Genomic DNA, 15,640 nt, shown 5'->3' with positions numbered 1-15,640 from the left:
TTCCACTCATTCCAAAGGTAACTGGGAAGACCATAAGCCATAACAACTTAAACAAGGCAGTAGAGCACGTAGTTATGATTATGATAAACTACTACATTTTAATCTAAATATTTTGGTGCAGTTTCGCTGTTGCAAATGCAAACAAAGCTACTTTAACTGTTCTATATTCTGCCAGCCTCGGGGGTAGGCAACCTGGTGAACTCCAGATGTCACTGGACACCAACTCCTGTCAGCCACAGCCAGCAAGGCATGGATTATGACAGTTGCAGTACAACAACACCTAGCGGTCCAACCAGGTTGCCGACCCTCGCATGCTGAATAGACCAAAAATTGGCTCAAGCCAATCTTGAAACATAAACTCTGTGATCAGTGGTTATTACTGAATACCTCCAAATGTAAACGTAGGAATTTTAAAAGCATTACATTTGCGAACACAAGTACTAAAAGAAAAAAAAGTTTAAAAAATGGGTACAAGCCATTTTGAAGTGCATAAATGTCATGTTGAATTGCTTAGCACAATTTTTAAAAATCCCCCACAAAAGGTCATCTGAAATCACAAATATCAGCACCTAAAAGTAGCACAACCACTCACCATTAAAGACCTCATTGAATTCCCCTGGGGGAGCATGGATGATGAATTTTGCTGCTACACGCACCTGAAATGGAAACAAGTAGTACATCTTTCAGTACCTGTACCTTAGTTTATAAATGGAGAAAACCTATACAATTCTTTAACACCTGAAAAGGTCCACATGAAAATATCTAGCTTCATTTTTGAGACTTAATACTCCAAATGGTATCCCAATTCCACCATAAAATGCAAAACCTCATGGTAAAGAAATGTTGGGCTAAGAGAGCAATCCTATGATCCCTAGACAGCATCTGGGGGCCATAGGATAATTTCATTTCCTGGATACAAGGTTGGAGACAGTGCTCCAAGGTCCCCACCCCACCCCCTCACAGCTGGCGTGGAAAGAACCACATGGGCTGTCTCTCACAAAAGCAACTTTGAAGAGAAGGTAAAGGGGGTGTTCCCGTGGGCAGGGGGGAGACTTGGGGAGGCTGGCTTACAAGGAACCCTCCAGCCTCCCAAACTTCCTTCCCTCCCCAACGCCTCAGCTAGACAGGCAAAACCCCCATCTAGCTAAAATGCAGAGGCAAAGATTGCCTCCGCTACTCCTTCCACTCTGCACTGGATGACCGTAAGCCTCCGAGTTCAGAAGCTTAGGGCCATCCCCACAGGACTGCACCCTAAGCTAACGTACAAGAACCAGTCTAAAGGTAAAACGGCTAGAGCAAGTGCAAGCAGAACCTAGGCACAAAACACTCTGGGAGTTGAAGAAAACAGTTTTGTCTGTTGTGGCTATAGTAGATGTGACATGTCAATGGGGAATTACCCCATCCAGAGTTCAAATGGCAGTTTCGGACAAGGGCCTTTCCTCAGTACTGCAGCCAGGGAAGAAATTGTTAACTGCCCTCTCCAGATCTGCTGCAATCCCCATAATTATCACACAGCCAACACTATTTTTAATAACAGATTTTACTGTTCTAGCCAAATGTCATGACAAATACATATTGCAACAAATCAATATAGTAACACAAAGGTTAAGATGCAGGCTTGAAATGTTAAATGCAAAGATGCATTTAACATCATGTCTAAATTGACCCTTAGATTAAGTTTTCTAATGGTGCCAGGATATGTAAAGGAGGAGACAAATGCACAAGATACTACATGATATTATTTAAACCAAAGTTACCCATCTTTCCCCTCCCGTCCTCTCCTACCCAACCATTAAAATAACCAACACAAAATGTTCTCAAACATTAATTAGAACCCTCTGAACTTCACTGAGCACAAAAACTTCTTGGACCTATCTGAGTAGATACTAAGGACTATCCTCTGGAAAAAGAAAAAGTACAGCATAGTTAAAAATGTTTCACCTACAGTCAATGTGTTTGTAAAAAGCAAGTTCTAAAACAATGGCAGAAGAACTGTCTGATCAGTAGCACACCACAAATAGGTTGAAAGAATACGCTAGCACACCACAAATAGGTTGAAAGAATACGCTATTTCTAAGCAGTCAGCTACTTTTGACTACTCCAAGTCGTATCTGCTGTTTCAACAAATCATGCTGTGAGAAGGAAATCAGAAGAAAGTTTCGTGGGGGTGAGAGAAGGTGGAGAACTACAGCGGAGGAAGAGCCCAGCAGCCAGCATCTCCATGCCAATCTGTAATGCTACTGCTTCACCCAAGGTGTGAACAGCTTTCTGCTAGGAAGTGGGGCTATGCCTCCTGACAGTCTTCCCTGCTTCTGGTGATACAGGAGAGTTACCGGGGTGGGGGTGGAGGACACTGTAGCCATGACTGACACTTTGCAACTTCAGCTGATGGCTTTGTTCATTGCTCTCTCACTTCTCCCCTAGACCCTCCATATGATGGTTCAAACAGGCTTCTTTGGAGATGGGAAGTTTCCATTCCTGTGAACTACTGAGTTTTACAAAAGGTTTATTCGCAAAGACATTCAGAAGACAAAACAAAAAATGCTCCAAGCCCATTGTATTGTAGTGCCAATACAGTTTTATGTATTATTCATTTGAGGCTGTTTATACAAGTCAGAATCTCAATTGAATTCGGTTTTATATAATCAAGGCTGAAATCTTAAGCATTAATACCTGGGAACAAATCCCACTCATTGAAATGAAATTTATGTCTAAGTAAACATATTAAGATGAACTTGAGCACACTCTGGGAGAGAGCAGAGGACAGGAAGGCCTGGCATGTTATGGTCCATGGGGTCACAAAGAGTCAGACATGACTTAACGACTGAACAACAACGAAACATATTAAGATGCATGATAAAATTACTTCAAATCATAAATGAAGTTTAAAAAACATGTTCAAACAGTTCTCTTTCATGTAATTCCTTAAACTTAAAGAAATAGCTGTTAAAACAGCAAATGTCATTTCTAAAGAACCAAATACAAGTCAGCCACCCGGTGCTTTTTCCTCCACAGTGATATTCAGACTCAACCACAGATACGCTATTGCTATCCCACCTCCTCTTGAATATTAAAAACAGAAGAGGGTGTTTTAAAGCCATACATGAGATGACATGAGACGAGATGCTCCTCTTAACCACTAGTCTTCCTGTTTATGACCACAACGGAAATTGATTTGGTTAAAAGTCAAACCTCCTTGTCCTGTTCATGCCTATATAAGGCAATGGCAATGTACACACTAATGGCATTATGAGTTCTGGAAGTCAAATGACAGAAATTTAGATATGAATTAACAAAATGTGAATTAACCAGAAGATGCACCTGATCAACTACTTAATGCCTGACCATCCAAAGTCAGCAAGAAAAACTTACAGGTATAAACAAGATAAAATAACTACAATCAATACAACTGGAAAAAAATGTTAGCGACAGATGGACTGGGTTTGCATGTCACAATAAGCCAAGGTGGTTCATTTTTCTTAATAAGCCATGGTAGTTTATCGTGTTGTCTACCTGTGGTTTTCCTGTACCATGATGGCTTATTTCCCCCAAATAAGCCACTCTGATAAGCCAAGGTCTGCAACGAGGTTTATTTAAGCCACCATGGCTTATCATGTTGTCTGGCGCGCACTGTGGCTTATTCCAATCGCCTACAGAGTTGGCTGGCAAGGGCTGCCAAAGCCGCTGCAGCCACTCTGCTCAAGCCTGGAGAGCCCTTTTCTCAAGATCTGACAAGCAGCTAGGGGGACAACTGCAGCCAAATAAGCACAGCCTTCCTTGACACCATGCTACAGCCAAGAAATGACAGCTTCCTCAGAGTACAATGACAGCCTCACGTTATCATGCTACCCCGCTACAAGTTACACAGTGACAGGCTTCTCTGGTTGCTACTTTGAAACTGCGCAACTTGGGAAATAGGGGAATAAACTGCTCACTTTTCCATGAAGAAGTGCAGTTCTGCAATTATCCACTATAGTATCTGGAGGGTCCCCCATGAGGGCACCCTACCTGTGCAATTTTGCCCCATTCCAGAGAATTACCAAGGAGTTACTGCTCCCCCTTTTTCCTTTTCTGGCCAGCCTTCCCTCATGGCATGATCCTGCAGCTGTGAAGTAACACAATGCCAGCCTCCCCTGTTGAAAATGCCAGCCTTCCCAGATCATGCAATCCCACTACAGCAAAGTTACATTATCACAGACCTCCCTGATCGCCACTGTGAAAATGCACTAATGAGCATTTGTGTAAAAGAAAAAGTAGAGGAAAAGTTCCTCATTCCCAACTCTGAAAATGCGCAGATTTGGAAATGCAAAGTACAAAGGAAAAATAAAAAATAAAAAGGAAAAGAGGCAACTGCAGAATAGGGGGAAATGGGGGACTAGGGGAAAAACATGCTAACTTTTCCATGAAAAAGCAAAACTGCGTTGTTATCCACTACAGCATTTGGAGGCTCCCCACTTGTGCAATTTCGCCTCATTCCAGCAACCTGCCAAGGAGTTATAGCTCCCACCCCCTTTTTCCTTTTCTGCACACTTTTCCCTGAAAAAGCAAAATTGCACAGTTATACACTACAGCTTTAGGTGGCTCCCCATGAGAGGTTCCCACCTGTGCAATTTTGCCCAATTCTAGCAAACTGCCAAGGAGTTAATAGTCCCCACCCCACTTTTCTGGCCACTTCTCCATGAAAAAAGCAAAGTCAGTCAGTAAAGCACAGCCTCCCATGATCACATGATGCCCCTACTGTGAAGTATCACATTTACAGCCCTCTGTGATAAGACTGAAACTGCTCACTTTTCCATGACTACTGCTACACAAGTGAAGCTGGGATATCATCCAGCAGAGCAGGAGGACAGGAGAAGGAGGGGTGAAGGCAGGAAAAATAAGCTATCACAGTAGCTTATTTGGCCGATTGTGCGTGAGATAACAGTAGCTTATTAAGCCACCATGGCTTAAAGTGATGTGTGAACCTGCCCATACTGTTATGAGTGACATGACTTGCCTTATAAAACTGAGAGTCTAGACATGATTGCAATATATCCTCGTATGTTTTAAAACATGGGTCAATCACATATAAGGAAGGTGTGGGGAAATTTCATGCAGAGAACTTGTGGGAAAGGCTGCTGAATCCGTCCTCTGCCTGTACTGTGTGCCTATCCCCACCCCCTCTGGTCTTCTCCTGACCTAGGATCAGAGCCAGAAGCAGCCCCAGCCAGGAAAAATGTGCCTTGGAACTGTGTTTTCAGAGTGAAAAGTATAGAAGTAGCAGTACTCACTTTCCCATCTGCTGCATCTTTGCATTAAGCTCCTCGCTCTACCCATTTCCTGCTTCATACATACAAAGACACATGATCTGCATTCTAACACTGAGAACCAGTGTAGTATGCGGTTAGTGTGCTGCACTCGGAAACAGGAAATCTGGGTTCTAGATCCCACTCAGCCATGAAGCTCACTTATGACTTTGGGCCAGTCACTGAGTCTCAGCCTAACCTACTTCACAAAGTTGTTGTGAGGATAAAATGGAGAGGCAGAGGACCATGTAAGCTGCCTCAGGTTCCTTGAAAGAGGAAAAAAGGCAGGATATAAATGTAATAAAGAAATAAATTTTTAAAAGATGGGTCATGACACCATTACATCTACTTGGATCATAACAGCCAATGCGGTATAAGAGCCAATGTGGTATGGTAAATAATGTTTGACTCGAGAGGGCTAGCTTTAAATTTCTACTCAGCCAAGAAGTTCACTGGATGGTCTTGGGCAAGTCACTCTCTCACACCAACCCTGAGAGACAAAGTTGGATGAACGTATATGAGGAGGTTACAATGCAATTAAGTAAAAGGGAAAGTTCATATTTTATTAAGGCAAAGAAACATGCTTGGGGAAGGAAGGGGTCATAGAGACTCCCTACCTGACTTGAGGTTTCAAGATATGCATGAAGGGAAGATGTATAGGTAGTAACACATCTTATTTACACCAGTCCCACACTCTATCATGTGACTCCTTATGAAAGTTCATGTAGAAAATAGTGATTATTTATTTTATACCATGCCTTTTCACCAAAAATGGTCTTCAAGGTAGCTAACAACAATAAAACCAAGACTGACATGAACTTAGTTAAAACAATCATAAAAACAAATAAAAGCACAATTGAAAAACACGAACTAAAAACAGGACCCAGCCTAGTAGAACCTGCTTCAGCAACAGACCAGCTTTCATGCCAAAGGCCTGTTTGAATTTTTTTTAAAAGTATTTGCTTGCCAGCAGGACAACAGACAGGGAGACAACCTAGCCTCCCTCAACAAGGAGTACCAGAGCCTGGGAGCAGCCACCAAGAACGCCCTCTCTCACATCTCTACCAAACATACCTCCAATGGCAGCAGGACTCAGAGAAGAACCTCCCCGGGAGAATGTGGTCTTTCAGGTAGCCTGGTTCCAAGTCATATATGGCTTTATAAGTCATAACCAGCACTTTGAATTGTGCCTGGAAACAGGATGACAAGTCAATGAAGCTGTTCTAACAAGATAGTGATGTGCTCCCTGTAACCAGTCCCAGTCAACAGTCTGGCTCCAGTAATCTGGATTTGATGCTTTGATATTAAAATGAAACGTGCACCATAGCTTATTGTCTATATCTTAACTGTTTTAATATGTGAAATGCTGCAACTTCTTTGCCCACGGCTTACATTAGTTGGCAATGTTGAGGAAGGGCTGTGGCTGTATTAACAACTGTACCCTTCAGTATCTGAGGAGCCTTGATGTAGTGACAAAACCTAAGTAGTCACACAAAGTAGGATGAAAGCTTAACAATAGTTTATGCAATCTTTTGGAATGTAGCCTTCCAAAACTAAAACAACCTATTCTCCAATACAATACCCCTTAAAAGGTACATATCCAGCAAATACACATTCTCCTTACTATAGCCTTCTGTCATAAATCAGTATTTTGAACACCACAGAAAAGGCAGAGATTGGGAAATCACCATATTGGAAAAAACAGTGGCTACGAACTGGTTGTAGGGTCAACATTACAATAACCTATTATTCAGAGAAGTTACATGAACTTTTAATACTTCCACAATTTCAGCGGATATGGTTCCTCCTGCTAGAGTGCTACACAGAAGCCACTGCTATTGAACTCCTTCATTCTAAAAGCACAAGGACCTTCTTACATTGAATCTGGCAACGTTACATTACAGACACCCACACCAGCAATATGGTGGAGGACAATTTGTCTCCATCAGCTTCTTTTTCCTAACCGGATTTCTTTTCCCCCCCTGTAATGCTCATCACATTTCATTTAAAGGATTTAAAGAATAGTATTAGGCAAACAACCAACACATAGGAGGCTTGAAATTTTACCTGTCTTGGTAACCAAATAGTTCACTCCAGTCAACAAACTGGACATAGATTCTGAAAAGGATCAAATAGCAGTGCTTGTAAGGATATGGAAAATGCTGTTTCCAAGATTGCCCTCTGGCAGGCAATTAAATTCCTGGGACTGCTGAAACTGTTGCAGCCTTTGCACTAGCACAATAGTTATCAAACTATATTCTTAGAACCCTGGGGTTCCTCAGTGAGGTCAGTAACTAATGGCAAATCAGATTCCCTAGAAGACTGTTTGTCCAACATTATCAATCTTTTCCTTCAAATAAGCAGCTATAGGAAAATGTTTGAGCTCATTTAAGGGCACTATCTTAATTTATAGAGGGCAATAGAGAGGACTAACACACCTGGCCAGGGCCTAAAGTGAAATGAAAGTGCACTCTAGAATGTGCACCAGAATCTGCTGAAGCACATAGTAGTTCTAAGCAGTGATATGCAAGGGTTCCTCAACAGAAGTCAACATGGACAGGATTCCCAAAGCGTAGGAAGTTTGAAGCCTACTGAAACAGCAACATGTTATCTAAAAATATGGTATGCATGCTTGGCTTTTATTTTGGAAACCTGTTTAAGAAACAGTGCATGCCAAGTGCCATTTGCCTGATCGCCTACCCAGGCGTGGCTTGTAGTGTCATTTCAACCTGGGCAGCATGGCTTGTTGGTGGGGGAAACAACCCTCAAATGACCATGGGCTGTTGCAGAGTTGTTTCCTCCTTCTTTCCATCAGGCCTACCCTAACCTGTTGCTTAATACATTTCCATTTCCCCTTTTAAAGAAGTCTATGTTTTTCAGTAAAGATAATAGCTTGGATCCTGAGATTAGTGAACAAAAGCAAGTTCACAGAAAGCTTCCCATCCCTTCCTCCCCGCTGCAGTTGCCTGCATATACTCCCACCCCATACAAAGCTGCTCCAGAGGGTTGGAGGCTTTCTTGAACAATGTGGGATCAGGAGGTGTGTGGGGGCTGTCTGCTGGGGGGGGGCCAATCACACAAATTCAGGTGGAAATCCACTTTTTTTAGGACAATTCCCTCCTCCCACAATATCCCATGTCCCCTTTTTCAGGAGGGGCCCCCAACCCTCCAGGGGGGCTTTGGGGGGGATGTATGGAGCTATAGGGGAGAAGGAAAAGATGGTAAACTTTCCTTCTATAACCTTCTTTCTATTTATGTTAGGGTCCAAGTCAATATGTCTACATAGAAAAATACCACTGAGCTGGATTGGCCACAAAACTGTAGCTATTATTCTGAATCATCCCTTCATTGTGATAGGTTAAAGAACAAGCCAGCTAGCCTAGAACCAGGAATAGGGAAGTTCATTGAAAACTAATTGCTCAAAGGAAAACTGCATAGTTGCCAAGAAGCTCTGTTCTCCAGAGGGAGCTAGATAGCTCTCAAAAGCTGTTTAGCTCTCAAAGGCTATCAGAGTAGTTTTCAGAGAGTACCCTGTAAATCTCTGCTAATTTTGTGAGAAGTGGGAAGTCAAAACTTGTTTCTCCTCGTCAGCATCTTAATTGCATTTCAGGCAACAGGTGTGCTACCAGAGAAAGGGATCCCACATGAACATATCAATATTCTTGATCTACTTTGATGAAACATTTACTCAAGGCTCTCTCATTACAGCTTCTGACTCATATGAATTTCCCTACAAAATCTTTTAAAGAAGTTGCAGGTAACACAGGGTCCTAGCAGTTGCTGTTTTTTTTTTTAAGATCTGTGTCTATATTGACCACTTTGTCATGTTTATGTTACAATCTCAACTTGGTAAGTATTCACAAACTGGTCATGTGTACTTATGTTTTTCTTATTACTTCCCTAGGCACCAACCATCACAAACTAGTTGCCACTGGGAAGAGTCTACGTCAATAGTAAATGCACAACCTTCTAGAGCAAGGTGGAACCAAGACACAGGAGAAAATTCTGATGCTCTGAGGTAGTTTCTTCTCTGTGAAGTACTGTTAACTATATTTTGTTCATACAAATAAATTTCTCCTTAAACTTACTGAAAACATACAAAGTAATTTAGTAATTCATATACACATACATAGAACATGCATTATGTTTGTAAAGAATCCTGTGGCACTTTAAAGAGTAACAGATATATAAGGCAATTCTATGTGTCTACTTAGACGTTCCATTGAGTTGAATGCTTACTCCCAGGTAAGTGGGTATTGGACTTAATGTACATCCATAAATTATATATTCTGATGTCTGGGTCATTACTAAAGTTCAGACTAAATAAGCAGCATATTTTTGTGGCTGTATCTAGCTAGAAATCTGTACTGCTGAAAAAGGGACTTATTCACAAATTAAGTGTGCATGAGGTTGCATCCTTACTCCGCTGTCTGTGAGCCATGATGCCTGATCCTATGCATGTTTACTCAGAAGTAAGTTCAACTGAGTTCAATGAGACTTACACTGAAACACATAGTGGCACAGGACTGCTATGGAAGACTCTTTGCTGAGTGAAGGAATGGACTGGACCTCACTATTTGACCAAGAACTAAAGACAGAATTTAGACCCAACAAGCTTCATCGGAACGAAATGCATGCAATTATCAACAGGAACTAGGATGAGTCATCTGAGTCATTTTAGTTTCTTATTTAAAAATTGCTTCTAGCACATCAGAATTTTCACTGGACCAAGATGTAAAGTTGTGCATAGCTTTTTATAAATGCCCACACATTATTCTAGCAGCTCAATCCTGAAAATTACCATTATGAGAGTGACAGTGCATTACAAGACAATGCAAACTGTGCATCATACTTATGTATTTACACCACCAACTACTAACCGCAAAACATCTTGCTTGTTCAATTGCTATTAATCTGAACTCAAACGAAGGACAGGCCAAAGTGAGAGAAACATTTAGGTTTCTGGTGCAAGCTGTTCCTCAGTCTGGCCATTTGAAATATAAGTCTCGTACTCCCTCTCAAGTGACTGTATCAAGCTAAAGAACACACAAGACCCGATATATCAAAAATAAAAGTGGTCTTACATTCTGTAGGGCTGTGGAATGCAGTAGTAAAAAGCTGACATTTATATTTATATTAAATGTCATGCCTTTAAAAGAAAGTGAAGAATATCTCTTACCCGAGAGGTTATTTTAACCTCTGGGTTTATTAAGAATGACAGAGATATTATCTTTCAGATTCTTCAACTACTCAAATTTGGGGGGAGGAGACAAAAGACCTGTCCATCCTACCCTTCCTCAAAACCAAACAATAGATTTGGAACCAAAACATTAACAGCACCAGGCCTGGAGAATACAGAACATTAGAGGTGTGGGGGCTCTTTTCCAAAAGTAGAACAGTTATTACACTATAGTCTCAAAATCACACTCTGCATTAATTAATTTGAAATAACCATTGTTGTCAAAGATTCAGTCACTAACAGTGGAATGCTATACATGTCCGACAGCTCAGAAGTAACTCCGACTGCTTTCAATAGAGCTTACTCCTAGGTAAGTGCGCTTAAGATCGCAGCCTAAACCTCTTAAAATTCACCTATTAAAAGAAGGTGAAAGAGGATAAAATATCCATCCTTTAAAAAAAAATCACTCTGCCCCCCCGAATAAAGAAATCAAGGGGTAGCTAAATCACTTTAAGTGAACTTGAGTGAGCAACCTATATTTGTATATTACATTATTACTTTCTGCCTTCACGCCACCCCCAAGAGATGAGGTGGCGAGACTGCCCTGCCCAACACATGCACCCGGAAGACAGGAGCGGGCAGGGGTGGGGTAGGGTAGGAAGAGAGCAGGGCTGACAACGGAGCAGCCTCCACTCCACTCCACCCCACCCCACCCCACCCCACCCCACCCCAAATCAGTCTGGGCCTCCTGTAGCCTTAAGAGTAAAAGGAGACAGAAAAATGAGGAAAGGAGAAGGGGGGGCGGCGGCAGCTCATTAATCAGACACCGGATCTGACCAGCCTGCTTCGCTGCAGCCCCAGCCCGGCGCCTGGAGCCTATTTTCAGCGCTCGGACCGTACAAGGAGTGGCGGGAGGGGAGCAACGCGGGCCCTGTGCGGTGCGATGCGAGCCTCCTTCCTTCTTCCCCCGACTGACAAGCTGAGCTCGCCCTATTTCCCCTTTTCTTCCTTTTCAGCGGGGCGGAGGAGAGGCAGGAAGCATTTCTCAGGCTTCGCAGCAGCCGCCTCCTCGTCGTCTTTATCCTCCTCCTCACACGACCTTCTCTCTCTCTCTGCAGCGGGCGTCTCCCCCTCACCTTCTCCTCATCGGAGAGCTGATCCTCTAAGTCCGCCATCTTCGTTTTCCTCCCCTGTCTGACCACGCGAAAAAGAGGCGGCGGCGGCGGCACTCGCGGCGGCGCCCGGAGAAGGAAGAGCGCCAGCCAAGGCCCAGCCGCCCGCCTCCGCCCCTCGCTCAGGCAGGAAGGGCGGGCTCTTGCGCGGGGCGCGTCCCCGAGACAAGCGACGGCGCGCGCGCAGCTGCAGAAGGAGGGAGATTGGGGGTTGAGAAGCGAGCCGGCGACGAAGGAGAGCGAGCGGCGGGGGACCGTACGCACGAGCATGCGCAGAGAGGCCGTGAGAAACTTCTCGCCGGCTTGTGGCCCTGCGGCTTATGCGGGGCTGGCTCGAGGCCTTTTGCTGCCTGAGGCCGGGCAGCAAATGGCAGCCCCGCCCCCCAAGTCAAGATGCCGAAGTACCAAAAGCCAGTCAAGATATTTTGGTACGCGAGGCACAGATTCCACAAGCGCCTCTCCCGACACAACGAATAATTAGCTGCCCTTTCATGACTCCTCAAACCTGTTGCCTGAGGCGGCCTCACTGCCTAATGGTAGAGCCCGCCCTGAGCAGATTAGTTTTTCAGGGTTTTTATTTCTTTTCACTCTTTCACTTTTGGTAATTTAATTCCTGACCTTTTCAGTGTTTCTTTTTTCGTTCTTTTAGCAAAGGCAGGAGGAGGAATGAAGAAACCCCAGACCCTCAGTTTCTCCCTGAGGTGGTTATTTGTTCATTTACCTCACATGAGGCCTTTGGCAAGAGAAAAAATCCTGATCCCACACACAGAGCTGGTTTGCATGATCAAAATTAGCCATGGTGACTTAATTAAATTGCTGTGTGTGCAGAGCACAATTTCCATAATTGCTGCCCAGGCATAGCTTGTGTCATCCAAACCCAGGCAGCATGGCTTGTTGGGAGGGAAAAAATCCTCAAATAACCCATGGGCTGACCTGGTTTTCATGACATGGTAAGTCATCGAGGGTTGTTTAACCCATGATGAGCTGCAATGTGTGCCGGGCGACATTTTGAATATGCAACTCCGAATCGGGATTCCCATGTCATGCAAACCCAGCCACTGTGGATATTTGAGGGTTAAACAACCCTCACATAACTCAACTACAAACGAAGGGTTATGTGAGGGTTGTTTAACCCTCAAATAACCCATGGTGGCCAGGTTTGCATGACAGCAACACCCTGATCAGAGGCTGCATATTCAAAATGTCACCCGGCACACACTGTGGGTCATCATGGGTTAACCCTCAATGATCCCAGCATGTTGTACAAACCAGGCCACTATGACATCTTCATAACTTTTGTTGACGTCAGGTTTGTTTAGTTGCTAAAATGGTAGATTTCAAACTGGTAGTCCATTAGAGCTTTTGTTTTTGTTTCTATTTTTAGACAGTAACCAACCTCTCACTTAAACCTTAATTCAGTATTAGTCAGTGGGCATTTTCAAACTATCATACACTTAAATTATTCATTTTCTGTATATCAGAATTATAATTTATTATTTGGTTGAGGTGAAAACCCATTGAGTCATTTTGTATGACCCCTCAACAGAAAAAACATCTGATATGTGTTCACTGATATGTAAACAGCTGAGAAAGGAGTTAAATAAAGTTGCCAAAGAACTAATGTTGCATTGGTCTGGTCAGTAAGATTGTGTTTGCCAAGGAACCAGTATCAGGTTCCTTGGCAAACACCAATGAAAAGCCAATAAATTCCTGTCTCTAAGAAACCTTGTGCTCAGTATTTTTTTCAATCAAAAGTTGCTAACCCTAGTTAAATAATACCAAATCCATCTAACTAGACTGAACTGCAATATCAATACATTTGGGGTTTATTGAACTGCTGAGTTAGGGCTGTTTCAGGCATGAATTTGTTCCTCATTTCTGTGTAGGAAAATTTGTACCTGACAAGTATGCCATAATTTTCTACATGAACATGCAGTGGAAAGCTGTATTTGGCGCATGCCAAGATTGGTGGAGATGCACTTATCACACTTTCTCACAGTACTTTTTTTTTCCTACATAGAATGAATAACTGCAGTAGGAAACAGTAGGTTATGAAGTTGGCTTCACCATAAATGATTTCATCCTACGTAAGGTGAGATGTAGCTATTGAAAGACCTAAAGCCCTGGTCAGAAACTAACTTTTAACAGCAGACATGTTATGAACTGAGCTAGAGACTGGGAACATTGGCTCCACCCTCTGATGAACTCCCACACAAGCCAAGGCAAGGCACAGGCTTTGAGCTCTTTAGGGCACAATCGTATCAGGATAGGCGGCCGCCTCCGATCTCGGAGGCAACCGCCTATGCAATGCAGGGCAGGAGCAGCATGGAGGGGATCATCCCCTCCGTGCTTCAGCCACCCTGCATTTGCGGCCAGACAGCCGATTTTGTCTGTTTAGCCGTGGGAAGTCAGAGTGGGGGGCGGACGCCGCATGATGCATAGGATGCGTTGGAACGGCACTTCTGCTCGCCCTGCCCCCAGGAACGCCCCGTTTTCGCCGCTCCGCGGTCCTCTTACAAGCACAGGGCCAATACGCACTGCCTACGAAGCAGCATGGGAGGGGGTGGAGGTCGGTTCTCAGGGAACCAACCTCAGACTGCGAAGTCGGTTTCTGGGAACCGACCTATGCTATGGCCCAGGGGTGTCGTTATGATAGGACCACCTGGGCACGGGCCCCAGAACTTTTGAGCTGTGCCCCGGATCTTTTGTGCTGTCCTAATTGCCTTTTTGTTTTTTTTACATATTCCCATTGACTTGCATTGGAAAACAAAAACAGCCATAACCTTTTGAACTTGTATGATAAATACATGCAATTTGGAGGCTTGGTAGCCCCCGTGCAGCTGGCTGAATATGCTAAATTTCAGGCAATTAGGTCCACTTGGTTTTGTGCTAATCACAGATGAAATTTGCTATTTTCAAGAAAATGTGTCAAAGCAAAGAGCTTTTTTTTTTTTTTCTGCTTCCACATATGTCCATGGAATTTGGACACCTGGCAGCCCCTGTAGAGATGACTGAGCCTGCCAAAGTTCAGACAGTTAGGTCCAGTGGCTTTTGTGCTAGCCACAGGTAAAATTTGTTTTTTCCAAGAAAATCTGTCAAAGTAAAGAGCTATAATTTTTGTGCGCTTCCACATAAATTCATGGAATTTGGGGACCTAGCAGGCCCTATGGAGCTGACTGAACCTACCAAATTTCAGACAGGTCCAGTGGCTTTTGTGCTAGCCATGCGTAAAGATTCCTTTTCTCAAAGTCTAAAACAAAAAGTAAAAACTGTCAAACCACCCAGGGGATTAGACATCCTAATCAGAAGGTGTGTAATGTGACCATTAGGAGGTCACTATCCCTAATCTCTTGTGTGTGGGGGGAGGGGTTGAGGTGCAAAAAACCTCTCTCTTTTCTGCTCTTACATGCCCACTGTTGGGAGCTTGCCTGCAATGAAATTTTGAAGAGGGAGAAGGAAGGGAAGAAAGAGCTCCATATGAAATACTGGTATTTCACACCGCATCTGATTTTACTGCCCCAAACTGGAACCTTTGGCCTCTGCAGAAGTTTAGTAGCTTCAGTACAGCAAAGGATCCAATCAGCCTCCACAAACTTCTTTCTCCCCCTCCACTTTAATTTCTCCTAAATAGCTGTAGGACTCAAATAATCCCAAAGGATGGGTTAGGGCTATGTGGCCTCATGATCGAGAAACTGCTGAGGCTTTTAAATAGGTTCTACAGTTTAAAAAAGCTAGAAAAAGCCCTCAGCCACCTCACCTCATAAAGTTCATTTAAGTACATGCAATCCTTACAAACCCTCCACAGTCTCCTAAATTCCTCTGAATTACTACCTCTCTGAAAGGGGCCACTTGGCTTAGGGAATTCTCTCTACCCCACCCCCACCCCCATGCACATTTGCAATCACCATTCTTCTTTTCTTCTTCCCTCCCCTATCCTCCCCTCCCCTATCCTGTTCTTTCTTTGTCTTCTTTACTCCACCCAGAGCTTATCTTGGGGAATTCTT

At 43.5% G+C, this 15,640-nt stretch overlaps 1 protein-coding gene across 1 annotated transcript in view; it reads right to left on the bottom strand.

Annotated features, from left to right (window-relative positions):
• CAPZA2 (capping actin protein of muscle Z-line subunit alpha 2) overlaps positions 1–11,660 on the bottom strand; it is a 32,911-nt gene extending 21,251 nt beyond the window's left edge. The window contains exons 1-2 of the mRNA XM_084810822.1: positions 11,601–11,660; positions 593–656 (exon numbers count right to left, since the gene is read on the bottom strand). Coding sequence (XP_084666948.1) covers positions 593–656; positions 11,601–11,639 — 103 coding nt within the window. The 5' untranslated portion in view covers positions 11,640–11,660. The remainder of the gene's footprint in view (positions 1–592; positions 657–11,600) is intronic.
• Between the last annotated feature and the right edge of the window lie 3,980 nt (positions 11,661–15,640).

The sequence above is a fragment of the Heloderma suspectum genome, chromosome 7 (genome assembly GCF_057233095.1).
Source record: "Heloderma suspectum isolate Gila_16-S chromosome 7, 16-S_ref, whole genome shotgun sequence".
NCBI classification, from domain to species: domain Eukaryota; kingdom Metazoa; phylum Chordata; class Lepidosauria; order Squamata; family Helodermatidae; genus Heloderma; species Heloderma suspectum.
This window is presented reverse-complemented; position numbering and strand designations above follow the sequence as displayed.